Source organism: Chelonoidis abingdonii, chromosome 7 (genome assembly GCF_003597395.2).
Source record: "Chelonoidis abingdonii isolate Lonesome George chromosome 7, CheloAbing_2.0, whole genome shotgun sequence".
In the NCBI taxonomy this organism is placed as follows: Eukaryota; Metazoa; Chordata; order Testudines; family Testudinidae; genus Chelonoidis; species Chelonoidis abingdonii.
Genome location: NC_133775.1, coordinates 18,338,459 through 18,357,503, shown reverse-complemented (window position 1 = coordinate 18,357,503; position 19,045 = coordinate 18,338,459). Strand labels below are relative to the sequence as shown.

Here is a 19,045-nt window from a genome sequence, read left to right as displayed (position 1 = left end):
ATGTCAAAATAATATTTTTGCCTTTCAGTATTTTGAAAGATTTTGCTCCTTCTTCCCCTCTTCCTCCCCCACTGCCCCCAAATCAACAATTGGGGAAAACAGACAAATTAATGAAATGTTTCAGTGTCACCACATCTGCATTTTTTGCTGAAAACAGATTTGGCCTAAAATTTTCACCCAGCTATAAGTTTAATATATGTTGCTATAATTTCTAAACACTTAAAACTATTTAGATATTTAGTGTATCATTTAATAGCTAGAAAGAAACTTGTTCTCTAAGAACAGAGTAAATTATAACATCAGTACCTTCCCTTGGAGTTTAAGAGAGAAACAATGGAAACACAAATAGGCTGAATCAAATTCCCAAGGTTAGGCTACCTAAGTGCATTCTTGAGCTAATGTTTGGATATTGAGTTTTAAAGATACTCACCCCTTTCCTGTAAGGCCTTTTTGGCAGCACTTTCCAAGAAGGTAGCAAAAGAATGGCAGTGAATGGTAGAGTTCCATTTGTTTATAATTTACGGCCAAGCAAAATGCCAGCGATCCTAAAAGGTCCCAATTGTAAGAGAGAAAAAGTACACCCCACAAAGCAAAGCCCAGGCTCACGGAGTTGTATATGTTTTTTATGTTAAGGACAAGATGTGCAAGACAGGGATCATGCTGAGTATTGTGACAAGTTAACAGTGAACTAATGCCACAGGTGATAGGTGTAAAATATATTCAAAACAGATGTTTTATATGTTAGTCTTAATTTTTAAAAATCAAGTACCAAATATGCAACTATTTTGTTTACACAGAGAAATATTTTAAATTCTATTTAAACAGGTTAGCCAACTGTAACTTTGATTTGGGGGCCTGATCAAAAGTCCATAGAGTCAAAAGGAAAGACTTCTTAAAGAGAGTTTTATGGTTGCACAGATTATTACAATAGTACAGTACAATCAATTAACCAGAGTTAATAAAAAACTACACTGACATAGTACTCATAGGATACAGCTAGTGGCAATTCCACATTTTCTTGTGCTTATTTTTTCCAGGTTATCGGTAAAATTTTCAAAAGCCCTAAATCTTTTTTGCCGTACAGCTTTGTATGGAATATTTAAACATGCTTACAGAGCCGGTGCTTCCATTTAGGTGACCGCCACCAGGATTTGGGAGGGTGGCAGACTGCTCCGGTGGACCTCCCGCAGGCATGCCTGCGGAGGGTCCGCTGGTCCCGTGGCTCCGGTGAAGCATCCACAGGCACGCCTGCGGCAGTCTTCACCGGAAAGCGCGGGCAGCGGCCTCCAGGGATGCCTGCGGCAGGTACAGAGCCGCGGGCCAGGCCGCCGTCAGGGCGCCGGGCAGGTCCCCGGAGCCGCGGACTGGCGAGCCGCCCTGCACCTGAGGCACCAAAAACCCTGCGCCACTCCTGCATGCTATATATTTGATGACTCTTCTCAGGGCAGGGACGTCTCTTAGTTATGTGTGCATAAACACGCCGCACAAAGGCCCAAGCCGAAGTTATGGACCCTTAGACATATGCAAATAATATTAAAAATAGTACAACCAAAAAAAAAAAAAAGTTATTTACTTTTGACACAAGGCCTGATCCAAAACCCGGTGAAGTCAATTAAGAGAGACTCACTGACTTCAATGAGCTATGGTTCAGGCCCTAAATGCATCAAAACCAGCAATTAAAGTGTAATGAAAGAAACCGAGTAAGAGAGATGCCACAGATATCCTAAGAAATACTGAAACAATGTATGTCTCTCTCCCTACTCTGTCTTGGCCAGTACAGATAGCTACATGACAACACATTTGGGTTTTATAAATCATTTCTCAATCTATTTATTCCCTAATCAAAAATCATAATCATATTTGTCATACTGTCACTGTCACACCAACTAACCATGATGCCAAAAGGCTACGATCCTATAAAGAGTTACACCAGCAGTTAACTTTCTGCATTCTAAGTACCTCCAATGACTTCAGGTGAACTAGTCACAATGTATAAAGTTATGCACATGCATAAATCTTTGCAGAATCAGTGCCAAAGCTATCATTTCAGGATAAATGGAAGCAGCAAAATATAGTGAAAATCTTTTATGAAAGTAGAGTCTGTTTCTTAAAAGTTTTGTTTCTGCGGCTGCCTCTCATCTGACAGCCGCATTTTCTAGAGCAATGGTCCCCAAACATTTTACGTTGCATCCCCCCTTACCGCAGTCAGAAGCCAGAGCTGGGAGCCAGGCTGCTACTGGGTGCCAGCGAACTGAGTTCAGGGCAGGGGCTACAGCTGTGGCTGCAGTTGGGGGCAGGGCTGGGCCCTGGGAGCAGCAAGCTGGGCAGCAATTGGGGGCCAGGGCCAGGCCCTGGGCGCTGAGGCTCTGAACATGGCTGGGGGCGGGGCCAGGGCAGAGTTGGAAGCAGAGTGGAGCTGGGTAGTGCACCCTCCTCGCCCTCCATGGGGGCTGCCCCAGGCTCTGCTGCACCTCCCTGAACACTCCTCTGTGCCCCCCACAGTTGGGGGACCACTGTTCTAGAGGGAACAACACAATTAGTGTATTATTAGAGATGGATGAAAAAAATTTGATTTTTCATGTGCTTAGTTTTGACCCAACAGCATATTTTAAAGTGTCCTCATTTATCACAGCCCCAAGACTTACTCACATCTCCGTTACCTGGCACACCTTCCTACAGCTTGGACTGAACAACTACTGCACTTGCTTATGGATAGGCACAATAGCTAATTTTCTAATATAAGCTGCAACCAAGACCTAAATATTGATATTTATTAGTAAACTAATGCTAAAAAAGTACACACACCTGAATGAATACCATTAGGGGTTGGATTTTCAAATCTGCCATAGGAACCTGACATGCCCAATTCTCATTAAAATTAATGGGAATTGGGCTTTCAACTTCCCTTGGTGGCTTTGAAAATCCCAGCCTAGATTGTGGGTACATAAACACTGACATGGAGGCTTTTACAGACTTCTGAAACTTTATACATTTAATATGATACGCAAGCAACCAATGGCTCAATTTACAATGCAAAGCAAGGAATATTCCAGGTGTCAAGGAGAACACGACTTTCCCTGGAAAATCTGGGGATTATTGCACTAGTCTTCGTCAATCTGGCATACACTTTGAAAAAAAAAATACAAGCTTTATTCTAATTACAGACTAGTGTAGTGACATAAAACTCAGGAGGTCAGAAGATGCAGAATGCATTTCAAAAAACATAATGTAGCCATGTGTGCTGTATGTTGGTACCCTCCATTACAAGTACATCTGTGCTCCAGTGTTACAAGGCGATAAGTTAACTGTTACAAATTCAGGTCAGCTAAAAGCCAAAAGTCAATTTTTACACCCTTTTATGTGTTTCCTGTGAACACTCACAATACTGACTTTTGTTGCCATGAATGTGAAAGCAGAATTTTGAAGTTGTACACGTTAGCAGAACACAAATCTTAAATATAGGTATTCTCAACAGAAGTACTTGTGAACTCCTTTGATCTGGGGACAAAAACACTAACAAAGAGCTCTAATTAGGAATCCTCAATCAATTAAATATGAACATTTTTGAGTCAACCGGCTATACTGGTTGGATAAGTTATTTGCTTTACAAATAACTCGCTCAGCTCTACCTATAACTTACAAATTCACCGTTTGTTTCAAAGGTACCTATAAACATGGGAGTCAGTGGCTCAAAGGCTATTAGAGGACACAAGAAGCAGAGTCTACTCTAAATTTACTATTGATGTTGTATATTGAGTCAGGTGTACAGATATATCTCATGGTCAAGCATCATGGCTGCTAGAAATTGGGCAGAAGCATGTGAGACACTCAATAAATGTTAATGATCTCCTCCCATTCTCTGTAGTCAGCTAGTGGTTGCAAAAGCTAGAGACAGTCACATTTTATAGAACTGAACAGCATGGCTGCGTCCGACACTCCTCTCCACCTCCCAACAAGAGCTACGATGGTTCTCTTATCCAGGCAGAAATCACAGGAGTATCCATTTTTTTCACAGCCATACTGCCACCGACATTTACTCAAACAAAGCAGTGTGAATTTGGGATGCAAATAAAAGCTATGTTATGTTGGATTGATTTCCCCCACATCAATCTTTTGCTCCAAGTCCATTTAAGACTGTTTTCTTTCAAAGGAACCTTTCCTTTTGCTGGGGGAGGGGCCAAACCTTCAGCTAATAAATCTAACTTCTTCCCCGGTAAAAAAGTGATGTTATTGTAGGAGGGACTGATGTTATTTTATAACTGAAATTATTTCATTTTAAAGCAAATGGAAGGATACTGAAAATGTCCATAGTCAATGAGAATGAGACCTGGATAAAGCAATATACAGAGAGCACTGGCAATCTGGGAGAAAGAGAAAGAGAAAAATCTTTAAACACACAAAAACAAGGCACTTTCTTGTATAGCAGTTCATTTCACCCTGGAACCAGAACATGATTGGTTCTCCTTTAACACGCCCAGCCTGATCAAATTCCTGTGGATCCTTACTCATTCATCTGGGGAACACTCTTTTCCTCTAATTATTCCTCCCCCAGTGATGTGGGAAGAGATGAAGGATCCCTAGTAGGAAAGAGTATTAAAAGGAGCATCAGGGTGTCTTCTGCCACCCAATTCACAAAGATGACTGCTCACTTTAACCCTGGGAACTGCTCCATGGCTTGACAGACCAGATACTTGAGACCAGTGAGCATTAAAAACCCTGAACATGGTGTCACTTTCACAACGCATTTCAGTTCTGCTGTCTAAAAAAGAAGTGTGCAAGACCCAAGGCTGTTCCTAGATTCCCCCATGTCACAGCACAAATCTTTTTACTACCCAAGCAATAAATTTGACAAGAAGTGTAATTCAGTAGTTCATGGTTACTAAACTCCAGTGCACCATTATTGAAGGACATTAAAATAATTGCTGTAAAGTAACGTTATGTTTTCTTACTGGGAGAGGGGCTAGCTCAGTGGTTTGAGCATTGGCCTGCTAAACCCAGGCTTGTGAGCTCAATCCTTGAGGGGGCCACTTAGGGATCTGGGGCAATCTGGGAGCAGTACTTGGTCCTGCAAGTGAAAGCAGGGGGCTGGACTTGATGACCTTTTGAGGTTCCTTCCAGTTCTTGGAGATTGGTATATCTCCAATTAAAAGTCTTTCATTAAACATATACTTATTGGCATCCATTTTATGTAAATGCAAAGCACTGCGTGGTTTTGTATCATTAATTAACTTTCTTTTCAGTGTTTTAAATTTATATTCTAGTTAATAACATTTTTATTCTCTCTTTCTCTTTCTCACACACACACAGCCACACACACCACAGACTTATACTTGCCTTTTTCTTAGTTGATGTTTCTTTTAAATAACAACAATACAAGATAACTGCAGGTATGTAAACCAGCAAATCAGCAATAAGAACTGAAAAACAGAAAGATTAACTATGCATAAGAGTCTCCCCAAACAAGTATAGCTCATCACAATCCACTGAAATTATCTATTTCCATTTATAATTTGTCTCTGGACTGTCAATATGTGATTTTATTCTCCATTTTCCTCTTCCAACCTACATGGCTTGCATCTGATGTTTTGTGGAAGGATTAAATCTTACATGCATCTGCAAGATGGGTGCAATGCCTGCACATTGTTTAGCCCAAACAAAACCCACAAACTATATAGCCACATACATGGATGGGTAGGTCCAGCTGTCCACACATTTTTAAATGTATATTTTGTATCCATCCCCTACAGTGGAAACATATTTCCTCATCAAATTCATGTCTTCTGAAATTTCCCTACAGTTTCAGCTGACCACAGTATTCTTCATTTTCTGTCTTCAATTGTCATGTACTGTTGTGTGCGCCAGCATTTGATTCTAGAGGGGGCTCTGCTTTACAAATCACATGATGTGTATCTAGTTTGTAAAGTGTTTGGGGAAAGAAAGGAAACATATAAACATAAGGGCTGATATAGGAATGGGTTAGTTCAACTTTATTGGGTAGGAAAAATGGCTGTACAGAATTTGATCTGTTAATGTTTCCAAACATACCCCAAAATCTGAAGCTTGCATGCATTAGACTGTTTAGGCCCCAGCATAGCCTCACTCAGTAAATGAGTAATGCTCTAGATCGTTACATGCTGGAGAAAAGACATTTTCAACGTTCAAAAGACATCAACTACAAATAAATTCTTGCAAGTTGTTCTAAGACACAGGGCCGTCTCCAGGCACCAGCGTAGCAAGCAGGTGCTTGGGGCGGCCAACACAGAGGGGCGGCATGTCTGGCTCTTCGGTAGCAGGTCCCTCAGTACCTCTTAGAGGGAAGGACCTGCTGCTGAATTGCCGCCAAAGAATGAAGTGGTGCGGTGGAGAGCTGCTGCGGAAGTGCCGCCAATCGTGATCACGGCATTTTTTTTTTCCGCCGCTTGGGGCAGCAAAAACCCTGGAGCCAGCCCTACTAAGACATTGCGGGGCTGATGGCAGATTAAAGAGAGAGAAGCATGTCTGGATTCATAACACAGTCCTGTACTTTGCCAAAGCATTAGCATTTCACAGAGGAAACACTGGGAGACAAACAGAAGAGAGGGTCTTTGCTCTGCCCACAGTAAATATTTGTAAAGGTGGTCTGTAGTGGGACAAAAAAAGAGCTGGAACAAGGAGGGCTGCCTACTATGTTTTGGATTAAGCCCTGCTCGTGCTTAAGGTGCTAGAGAAATTGTTCAGAGGCTGTTCTTATGCAGCCAGTCTAGTTTTAAACCTGAGATTTTCTCCATCTTTTATATATGGACAGTAAAACCTGTCTTAGTAATTACCTCTGAAGAGAGATCACCTGTCTTGAGCGACTACTTGCAGAGGCCACAGAACATTTTTCCCCTATAATTTAACTGTGAAAAAACTGTGAAGAACAACATGTCATCTGTGACCAGCAACCACATTTTCTTTACTCCTATCCATGAAAACAAACCTGTAGGAGAAACTGATCTTCCTCACTTCTGTGCTGCTGCTGGCAACAGCACAGCCAGCCAGCAGCTGCCACTCTCTATCCACTCAGCTCTGAAGGCAAAGCAGAGAGCAGGAGGTGCTGAACTGCCACCATTATTTCTCCGCAGCTGCTGGAGGCGGTGCTCCCTTCAGAGCTGGGCACCCAGCCAGCAACCATAGATCTCAAGCCATTTAGCTCTGAAGGTAGCACAGAAATAAGGGTGGCAATTTCACAACCCCGCTACAATAGGCTTGACACCCCCTTTTGGATCAAGACCCTCAGTTTGAGAAACGCTGTGTATTTTTGCATATTTTTACCCTATAGTATAGGGTAAAAGTTTACCAATGACCAGATTTCATACACCACTGCAAATTTGGTAGGTCCCTACTTCTCAGTCTGTGTATGAACCAGAAGTTGAACTTGTAAGGAAGACATGAATGTGCTGAAATGAAAGGTGTACACTATTGTAAGTTACAGTTTAAAGCTCAAAGTCAACACAGAAGCAAAAAAGAAAAATGCAAATCCAAAGTGTTTCTTTCAATAGAGTAACGTGTTAAAGCAATATCACACCTAGATACCATTTGTCGTCAAATTGCCAAACAGTTTGGAATTGGAAAAACACAAATCCAAACCTATTACAAAAGAAGGCAGAAATCCTTGCCGATTATGAGTCAAATACAAATTCTTCAAGGAAAATTAAAACATGCCAAAACTGGAAATTAAGAAGTTAATTTTCTCACTTCCGAGTGGTTTAAATCCACTGTTGTTCGTTATGTAAATCTCTCGGGTGGTCCAATGTTAAAAGCACAAGCCATGAAATTTGCAGGTGACGTGGAAAACAGGGAGTTTAAAGCCAGCAGTGACTGGATTGCATCGTTTAAGAATAGGCACAACCTTGCCTTTTGTACAGGATGCGGTGAGAGTGGAAACATTAACCAAGGTGTGGTTTCAGACTCGAAGCAGAAATTACCTGAACTCATACAGGATTATCAACTATCTGACATCTACAACATGGGTGAAATTGGACTGTTTTTTAAAGACAGCGGCAACAGCAAAACCCTACTTGTCAAAGGTCGGCAGTGTTCAAATGGGAAACATTCAAAGGAAAGAATCATCCTTGCTTTATGCACCAACATGAATGGAGATAAAGAAAAACCTATACTGATCAGTAAATCCCAACGCCCACAATGCTCTGGCAAGTTGAATATCAAGGAGTTGACCATGGGATATGAATTCAACAAAAAAAAGCATGAATAAACTCTGAGCTTTTTGAAAAAATGATTACAAAGATTTGATCGCAAATTGCTACTACAGGGACATTAAATTCTGTTTGTGGACAATGCGCAATGCCACTGCCCTGTTAAATCTACAAACATTAAACTCTGCTTCTTTTCCCTGAACAGCACCTCCGTGTTACAACCTATAGATGCTGAGGTTATTCAAACCCTAAAACTGACATTTCGGAAAAGGAAAATTCAATTATTCATCAAATTGAATCTGATGTAACTTCATTAGGCCCAATGCTTTTGAAAAGAGTTTCACTCTTGAATGCAGTACACTAGGTTCATCGAGCATGAAGTGAGATTGAGCCAAGCACCATCAAAAAAATGCTTTGCTAAATGTGGATTCACCATTGCCGAGTCAACTGTGGATTCACCAAATGAGCTCCCTCTTGCAGTAGTTAACATGTTGCTAAGTCTTTTTGGTGTGGTGATTGAGAAGACGTACCAGACTGATGAACACCTTGCAAGAACTGAAGAAATCACAGGCTGGTCACAGCCTGCTAAAAACGCCTAGAAAATTTCAAGCCATGTGACAACTAACACAGTGACACAAAAATTAATGATGATGATGATGATGATGATGATGATGAAGGGGACAGCAATGGTGCCTCTGAACTCCCGGGAAGAATCATTTCTGTACCTGAAGCCAAGAACATAACTAAAGACATGAAAGCACTTGCCATTCTAAAGGGCAGCAACCGACTTTTAGAGCTGTTCAAAGATGCAGAAGTAGTAACAGTAAACATGCTCCTATCATTGCAGAGGCAGACAAGAATAAGTGAACTTTTTCAAATAAATACAGGCTACTCTAGATTGAAACCAGGACTTTTTGATAACACAGGTACCTCTAATTTTCTTTTGGCTTCAGTCTAGAAAATAAGCACTTGTATTAGTGTACTGAATTTCCTCTTCTGAGTAACATATACAGTATTACTGTATTAATAAACCCCCCAAGAGATTTTACATTCAGTACTGTATTGTATACTGTATGTAATGTTCACTTAAAAGACAATTAAACATGAAACACTGGTAACAATTGTAGCCTTTCTGTACATTTTAAAAGTGCTCATTTTACGGCAAATCTTTGAAAAGAGACCACCTCTTACAAGCAACCACTTTTGCTAACTTCCGTAAGTGGTCGCTCTTGGCAGGTTTTACTGTATCTCTTCCAAAATCAAAAAACATACCTCACCTTGTTCTCACTAATTATCACATGGGGGAGGGGGGCGTTTTAAACACGTCACTTTAATTTGTTTGGAATTACATCCATATGCACATACACATCATGGTGTAAAGAGCAGCCTAAAACAGACATGACACATACAAAAAAGAGGAGATATGCGTTATGCAAATAAGTTGTACTAATTCAGAAAGTATTCAGATACTTGAAAGTACAAGTCAGTGGTACCACCTATAAGTTAGTTCAAACTTTGCATAGATGGGGGAAGGTTGGTGTTTTTGGAAGCACTTATTTACGATTACTCTACAACATCTGTATTGTACAATTAAAATGTCTCGGTATTTCTGTCATTATGTATAATACTTATTCTCACTTAATCTTTCTTAATTATTTTGTATATAGGGCTGTACGGAAAAACAATTGGAAATATTTCTAAAAGTGACTCATTCTTCAAAACTTTTGCATCCCAAAATTTCCATTCATATAAGAAAGAGTATATTTACAAATATTCTAGTAATATCTTGTTTGAGCCTTCATCCTTCTGATGAGAGGAAGCAATATTGCAAAACAAGATATTTAACAGAAATAAAGTTTAAAGAAAAACTGACTTTGAAGGATAGTTTTCATTATTCTAAGGAAAGGAAGGTGTGAGACCAGCAGACTAAAGTTCCCAGTTTTGTGACTTGTTTCTCTATAACACATTAAGGGCTGTTATAAAGAGGATGGTGGTCAGTTGTTCTCCATGTCCACTGAAGGTATGACAAAATGTAATGGGCTTAATCTGCTGCAAGGAACATTTAGGTTAGATATCAGAGGAAACTTTCTAACTGCATAGTTTTTAACAATGGGTTGGACAAACCTGTCAAGGATGGTCTAGGTTTGCTTGGTCCTGCCTTAGTGCAGTCAGCTGGACTTGATGACTTTCAAGGTCCCTTCTAGTCCAGCATTTCTGCAATTCTATTATTAAAATTTTAAATTTTAAATATTGGGGTCTAAATTTTAAAAATTCACAAGTGATTTGGGGTGGTGAACCTGAGAGAACCTGAAGAGACCTATTTTTCAGAGTGCATGTCTCAGCACTTTCTAACAATCATGTCCCTTTAAGGTGTCTCATATTCGGCACCAAGAAACTGAGGCACTGAAAATCACTAGTCACTTTTGAAAATCTTGGCCTGTTTCTCTACAAAAACGTAATTGCATTGCTGCATATTCTTCAATCTAAATGAACAAAGGATTGATCCTCCACTAAGGCCCCAATCCAGCAAAGCACTTAGGCATGTGAACAGTCCATTAAATTCAATGCAACTACTCGTGCTTAGAGTTAAGAATCTGCTAAGTGCTTTGCTGGATCTGGGGCCTAGTGCTCAGCACCCTGAAGGAGCAAACCCAAAATGAGCAAGTCGTCAGGGCTTACTCAGTCTGTGAAACATTATCAACTTGTCACTTCTTGAAGAAAAAGTTTTCAAATGTATTTGTTAAAAATTGTAGAATATAACACCAATGGTCAACATTCAACTGTACTGAACGTTGTAATCCTGATGCACTAGTTTAATGGCTATTGTTAAAAGAACGTATACCAGTTTTCTTAGTTTGTACATCAACGTTTTGTCAAATGTGTTGATTTTAACATTAATAAAGACCATTTCAAGGGTAATTTCATCCTAGTGATTCTTTTCTAAATATAATCAATTACTACAAACCACAGTGAAAGGTTTGTGGGCAACACAAGAAATTTCTATTGATGAACATCAGATTCTGCTCAGTATAATCAGCAAATAAGGATACTCACCCAGCACAGTCATTTTATAGGACTCTACACTGCCATGTGAAGCAAAAAGTCTGACTAAACTTTAAAAAATAATGGGGTGATTTGGCTGCCTTATGGCTACTGTCACATTACTGCTCCCCATATTCTTCGCTTGCTAGAAGCCATTGGCCACATCAACAGCTGTCCCACTAACACGTCCATTAGAAGCAATGAAATTATTTGCTATTTTAATGGAGTCAGACTATATTACACTACATTTTCATTATAAAGGCTGTTACAAAGGCCTGATATGGACAGAAAAGTGATTTTGAGATTTTTAATCACACTATTTAAAAACACTTTGATTTTGCATTTTTTTGTTAACAGCTATTTAATTCCAGTGGCTGGTAAACATTTTGGAGAAAGGTTGTCTTTGTTATAAAGATTAAATACCTGCCCCTCCAATTAAGATATGAAAACTCATAGTAAATATCCTTGAAACCCCTAAGAGTTCCTTCTCCAAATTCATTAATGGCCAGTTTTGATACACTTGATACTTCCAAGATAAAAACCAAGCAGAATTTAAAAAAATAAAACCTTCAGGTCTTGTTTAGATATCATAAAGAGATAGAAAGGTTGAAAATCCATTTTAAAAAATCCTTTGCATGTCACCTTTAAAATTTAAATTTGAGATCCAAACTGCTGGAAAGTATCCTTTGAAAGTTGTTACTAAAACCAGCTCAATTTAAAGATTCTGCCTTAAGTTTAACACTATCTGATACTTCCACAAGGGTGAGCAGAACTGAAAAGACACAAAGGCTTAGTTAACAGTTCCAGACCTGCAATGCCCTCAGATCAGTCAATTTTGCACCAGAAATGGACCACTAAAAAAAAAAAATAAACCACAACAAGGGATGCCAAATTAAATGTGCTAAATTAGTGAGCTAGAAAAGCATAGAAGATTATGTTAAAGAAATGCAATTTTTCTACCTGTCGCACGCATGAATAACTTATGTGGCTGACTCTCATACCCACGGGATGTGTGGAGAGCAATCCAATCAGGATTTATCAACTTTGCACTGTAAAACAAAGTATAGACACATCAAAATGCAGACAGTTCTCATTTCCCTTTACGTTCTTTTCAGCAATAAAAATGATATGCACAGGGGCATATTCAGAGGATTAAGATGAATGAGGCAAACTTTATAAAAAACAATAGTGACCAGGGAAGGGGTTTCCTCACCACGAGACCAGTTTATTTTATCGTATTTAGCTGCTTATCAGCAATACAAAAACTGAAAATAGTTATGTTGTGCTGATAAAAATTTAATTCTATTACTATCATTTAATCCTATTAGTGTCATTCAGCACTTCTCAAACTGAAAGCTAACTTGTGATTTTTTTAAGTGTTAACAGAAAGTAGGCATAGTGCAGACAAATGTAAGCAAACTTTCTCCACATAGCTCCGCCAGTACATCTTAACCTGACCTGCAGTACCCTTTTTCTGCTGCCCCTGAACAGAACACTCCAGTTTTCTAAAAGCTGTTTTAATACTGGTTAAAGACCACAGAGGAAGAACATCCCAATAACAGAATTATATTTACAGGGTATCACGTAGGATCCACTCATCAAATGCCACTTGGGCTCTCAATACAAGATTAATTTTCCATTTGCTGTGAACAATCTCTGATGTGCCTTCCTAGGTACATCGCTGACCCTAAATGACTTATTCAGGAAACTGTAACTATGATCCATCAGCTAAAATGTAATCTGCACCCACTGGAGGCACTGGAATACAAGAGAAACTGATCCTGCAGTTCCATTGTAGGCCAAGTCCCCCACTGATTTCAGTGTGGAACAAATGCAGGATCAGGTCTGAAGCAATAACGCCACATCTATTCTGTTTTTCTACGGTTCCATAATTGCACATAATAAGTGAACTATGCCAAAGAGGTAAATCCCTGCCATTTGTTTTGTTCCTCTCCTCTAGGAGGAGGGGGAGAATGCATTTGTTTTTTCTTTCATTCTCCACCAACAGCAAACATTTAAAATAATCCTAAAATGATTAACTTACACATAAGCACACAAGAGACTGTGATAAGCAGTAAGAGGTGGATAATCAAGGCCCCAGTACTGCAGATTATTGTCACTGGTATTGAAGTACCTGAAAAACAAAAGAAAACTTAAAAATGGATCAAGGATTCCAGCATTGTAACTTCATATCAGCCTAAAGAGTTTGCACATTAAGCCAGCCGTGTCTCTCTACCATATAGTCAAATATTCATAGGAACTAACTATTGCCCTGTAGCAATGCAGACTCACCCCTGCGGCGCCTCCTGCTGGTCTCTCAGGGATTTCCAGCCTGGTGTGCCCTCTGCAGGCCAGTGATCTGCTACCGCTTGGCCCCCTTGTCCCTCCCAGGACCCAGTGTCCCTTTATCTGGGGTGCTGCCCCCTGGTAGTAACCCTTTTCTCTTTGGGTCTCCCCTCCCCAGGGAACCCTCACCTACTATCCCCACCTTGCCTCAGTTTAAGGCCACTACCAGTCATCGTCTAGCCCCCGCGCCCTGGGGGCAGACTGCAGTATCAACCTACTCATCACCAGTAAGGTTGGGTTTGGACCTGCTGCCTTTGCCTACCCCTAGGCTGCCCTCTGCAACCCCCAGTACCTATTTGCCTTCTGCTAGGCTGCAGCCTGGGGCTTTCCAGGCTGGAGCTCCCCGGCTCCTCTGCCTTTCCCCAGCCCTGCTTCATTCAGGTAACCTGTCTCCAGCTCTCTGCAGCCAAGACCATCTCCCTCTACAAACAGAGAGAGACTGTTTGGGCTCCTGGCTCACAGCCTTTTTATACAGGCCAGCTGTAGCCTGATTGGGGCATGGCCTAGCTACGGCTGCTTCCCCAATCAGCCCAGCTTTTCAGCCCTCCCAGGCAGGAGCGGGTGTCCACCCCGATACATGCCCATTGGGATTTTTGTTTTGCTTTTACTAGAAATAACTGCAAACACTAAAACAAAACCAACAAAGGATTCAGTATACATTTGCTGGCAACTGTGAAGACTGTAAGAAGCTGTTAGAGATGTTGGCTCTACACCCAACTAAGCATATTCATTGAGGAATAAAATTCCTTTACATGGAGCCTAGTTGGAGGGATCCAGAGCCTACTGAGACATAGGATGCTTGTACAAAGTAAGCTCCCCATATCTGCCAAAGCCCACAATTCCTGATTTGATAGGATCATCCCCAACTCCATCCACAGTCATGAACTACATTTTTCAGATCCAGGAGCTATTCCAGCAGAAGGCTGAAATAGAAAGTTTGCCCAACCACAAAAAGAGAACACAGACTTAGCAGAGCTCAAAGAAAAGGCAGTTTTTAAAGAGTCTTGATTGGACCTCAGCTATAGGGAGGTTTCCCTTATATTAAGATTCTCAATTTCTATTCTTTGGACTTAGGTAGCCCATTTATACCTTTAGAGGACTCTTCAGCTCACCTGTTTTGTTTCTGACTGGAAACAGGGGAACCCCCCTACTACATAAAGATGTCTGCACCCACCTTTCCCATGCTTTGTGAACCTTACTGAATTCACATATTGCACAACTGTCATATTTAGCTCCACGATGGGCAAAGTCACAGATCAGTAGAAGGCTCAATAACCTGCAGAGCCAATTTCAGCAAAACATCTGCAGACAAGTAGCCACAGAGCCAATTAATTATTTAAACAGATCCTATACAGGAAACGTATATGTTTTCTTCAATACAATACCCAATGTGTGCATATACAGACATATGTACTAGTTTGTTAACATACAGTGCCTAAATCTCATTAAATAGTCAGGTGCAGCACACTAGTTCACTTCTTCCACTGATGAGCCCTAGCATGATATAGGTGCGAAGAAACCTTTTTATGACCAGGACTGCTTCTCCCAACGCATTCATTCTGTAATGTCCATTTTTTGAGACATCACAATTGGTTCCTTTGGAAGAAAACATTGTGTCCTCAACGCTGGACTGTGTCATCACTGAGTGAAACAAGGAGGTAGAGAGCTTACAAAGAACTACTGTAAGGAAGAGTCCACCTTCTCTGATCCACATGCTGGATCTTGGGTCCAGTTCTGCTTTCCTCTACACAAGGAAATCTTAGGGAAAACAATAGGTGTTCCTCACACAGAGGCAGAGAGTAATACCCTAGTCTTGAATTGCTGTTAAAGTCTGAGGGCAGACTCTTGCCTTTCATCATCAGTGACAGGAATGAGTAAGTGATAAATGAAGTGGGATTTTGATAAGATATTGCATTTTGTGAAGCATGACAGCAACTGTTGAAGAAATTTGAACTTTGTACCCCATACTTTTAGGTTAAAAAGTATACCATAAACAACTGGAGCAGACAGACATACAAGAACATATATAAACACAAACTGGAGTTTCACACAGAGAGAGATCACACTCACATCTGTGTAATTCTACCAGTATGCAAGAATACAAAGGCCTAAAGGAAATTTAACAGTAGATATAACTGAACTATCAAAGTAATACCTTCTAAATAGCTGACACAAGGTCATGAACCTCGATCAGACATGTCAGCAATAACTACTTCACCCAGTTCTACCTCAGGAAGAAAACTCTGAAGGATAATATGTGAGGGTACAAGGAACGGGTTTTCCAGCCTACAATTCTGCTTTGTCAATGTTTCTGTGGCAGGCTGGCAGCCATTAGAATTTAGCCACATCTTCCAGATGAAAGGAGGAAGGTTTAATTCAAAGAACATAAAAGTTATAAAAATAAGACATTGACTCTTTAAATCTCAGAATGAAACAGACTGACTAGTCTTTTATAATTGCCAAGGGGCAAGTTCATGGCTTTTCCAGTCTACCCACTCCAATGCAGCCAATTTTTGACATTTATTACAGTAAATGATATTTCTTGAATTCCTTATGAGCTACCTGGAGTATCTTATGAACAACTGATGATAAATTGTATTTCTTTAAGCTGCATCTCTGCTTCTTCTGACACTCAAGATTTCTCATGCCAAGACAGCTCAGATATTTCACATGGATTTTAATATTCTGTAATTTACTAGTAAGCTTCCCAGTTACTTTGTGTATTTTACTCTTATCCTTCCCTAAACTTGTATTTCAATGGGAAAACAGTACATGTATCAGCGGATACTTAGCAAGAGGTAACAATTGCCACATTTTTAATTAGTAATACAAGAAGACAGGACATCATTAACGTAGCCTTGGATAAGTATGCATGTGTTCTAGAGAAGGACAGAAAAAAAGACAAAGATTTAAATTCTAGCCTCTGGCTCAGAGAAATCTCATGCAAGGAAACTATATGCAAATCATATTGTAGTTTACTGCAGCAATTTTTTAAATATACTTTGTTTCTGAACAAAAGGAATAAACATGGAACACAGCAAAATTACATGTACATGCATATCTAATATTAAATTAGGATTTAAGTCTATGAAAATATCAAGAGATATTTTAGGAGCTTGGCAACTTCAGAGAATGTCTCCCTGTTGCTAAGCAAAACAAATTTATATTGCAACTCATTTGTTGCTGCACAGACAGTTCTACTAGATAGCAAACTTAAATGAGTGCTATGAAAATTACTCAGATTCTTAACCTTTGTAGTTTAACAGTTCTTGTACACGTTGGAGTGTAGCAACCTTCTATAATGAACATGTCCATTCTATCCAAAACAAGGCTTAATCTTCCAAGACTCAGCCATTGAACATACAAGTTCAGATACTAGTCTTCTGGTGTCTGAAAAAATTAATACAAGTGGGCTGTTTTTGCAAGGGTACAGATTCCAAAGGTATGATATTCTTAATAATTCTAACAACTGTTAATTACTTACTAACAACAGACACAGCCATAATACATAGAGCGATAAGCCAGATACTGTAAAACACACACTTTCTGGAATACTATCAGTACCCAAGGGCCTGTTTCGTTTAACAGAAAATATCTCATTCAACAGATACCAAAGACTGTATATTTTAAACTATCAGAGGGATAGCTGTGTTAGTCTGGATCTGCATTCACCCACAAAAGCTCATGCTCCAAAATGTCTGTTAGTCTATAAGGTGCCACAGGACTCTTTGCTGCTATTTTAAACTAGAAGACTATGGTCTCCTGTAGTGCCAATGGCAGTTGCTCATATTATTACTTTTACACAGGATGAGCTAAAACATAGCACATTCTTTGTATCTTTACTGCATTCTCAGACTATTGCTTGTCAAACTTTTCTGTTTTGTATACAAAAATCTAACAAATCAAATTTAAGTTCTGAACACTTGCACATTTATTAAGCAAAAATAATGGAACCTCAGTCTAAGAATAGGGAGAGGCAGGTTGTTTAGAGAAATTCAGAGAATGGTAAAAAGCTTTTGAATAGATTTAAAAATCTCAAGTCTTACTTTTATGCACCTTAAAGTTGAATTTTTTCATTACACTTCGTAGCCTGAAATTTAAAAGTGACACATACCATTGCTTGATGGGTAGATTGTAAGTAACTTCTTGCCAATGCCTCTGAGCTTCATAATCTCCATACATAGGCGGTTTTCCTGCACCTAAGAAAGCAAGAGATGGTAAAAATGGCTTACAAATTTAGTTTTTGTTTCTGACACTGTTTTTCATCCAAGAATGCATCGGGAAATTAATATCATACTTGTTCTGGGTACATTGCTATTATTAGAATCTAAAATTGGGACAGAATGAATAATGGATCATGTTTCCTAAAAAACCATACATATGTAACATAGAACAAGTATTGTTACAAAGTATTGTCTTTTGGTGTTACAAATATTTCTGAGATGAACAGTTATCAACTTATACAACTTTCAAGAAACAGATATAGTAGCCAGATCATTTTATAAAGTCATTGGTAATGTTATCAAGTACACCTCTACCCTGATGTAACGCGACCCGATATAACATGAATTTGAATATAATGCAGTAAAGCAGTGCTCTGGGGGGGTGGGGCTGCATGCTCCGGAGGATCAAATCAAGGTTGATATAACGCGGTAAGATTTTTTGGCTCCCGAGGACAGCGTTATATCACGGTAGAGGTGTATAGCATGAAAAGTGTTGCATTTTCACAGAAATAAGACCATGTAGGATTACTGCATTCTTATACATTTGTTGTGTGTGAATATGCCTACTACTTTTTCTGAAATAAAACAGTAAATGAGTTGCCCTTCTCCTTTGTACAAATTGCCCTTCCCCCCTAGTTCTTAACAGAGAGTTAACATTGTAAGCAGTTTACTTATTTCTAATATACGATGTAATATCATTCTATTAAAATGGCCCCACATAAGGGTTGGGTTGAGAGGAAGAATTCATTTTTACAAAGCTTTCTGAATTATCAGTCTCTCTATGCTCCTTTTGTTTACCAGAATCTTTTTTTCCCCACATCTTTCAATTGAATTATTGTTATGTAGTAGTACTGAGTAATGACCAATGTCAAAGGAAGCTTCTTACACACACACACCATTTACAAGGGTCTCGGGAAGTTAGTTCAGTATACCATGAAAAATCTTTATCAATGCAGTCTTCATAGGTTTGTTCGCAAACAAGTTCCTCAAAGTAGTCTAACTGTGGTAGCCCCACATTATGCAGCCACTGTATAAATATTATTCGCTGCCTTTATCTTGTGATTACCTACTGAGAACAGAAACTAGGCAGACAATTTCTTCCACTGAGATATTGACTCTAACCTCATGGAGATTGAAGAGGTTCTTTTAGATATAGGAAATCCATCTATAATTCTCTCACATGATCTATGTTTGTGGGATTCACACAAGCACAGATATATGTGATTTGTTTGTGGTCACACAAAGAGAATACATTAGTTC

The 19,045-nt window shown here is 39.5% G+C and overlaps 1 protein-coding gene across 1 annotated transcript in view; it reads right to left on the bottom strand.

The window, feature by feature from the left end:
• ALG6 (ALG6 alpha-1,3-glucosyltransferase) overlaps positions 1-19,045 on the bottom strand; it is a 43,677-nt gene that overhangs the window by 10,160 nt on the left and 14,472 nt on the right. Inside the window, exons 3-8 of the mRNA XM_032795479.2 lie at positions 17,677-17,761; positions 13,261-13,350; positions 12,177-12,265; positions 5,335-5,417; positions 4,297-4,361; positions 431-616 (exon numbers count right to left, since the gene is read on the bottom strand). Of these exons, the coding sequence (XP_032651370.1) occupies positions 431-616; positions 4,297-4,361; positions 5,335-5,417; positions 12,177-12,265; positions 13,261-13,350; positions 17,677-17,761 (598 nt within the window). The remainder of the gene's footprint in view (positions 1-430; positions 617-4,296; positions 4,362-5,334; positions 5,418-12,176; positions 12,266-13,260; positions 13,351-17,676; positions 17,762-19,045) is intronic.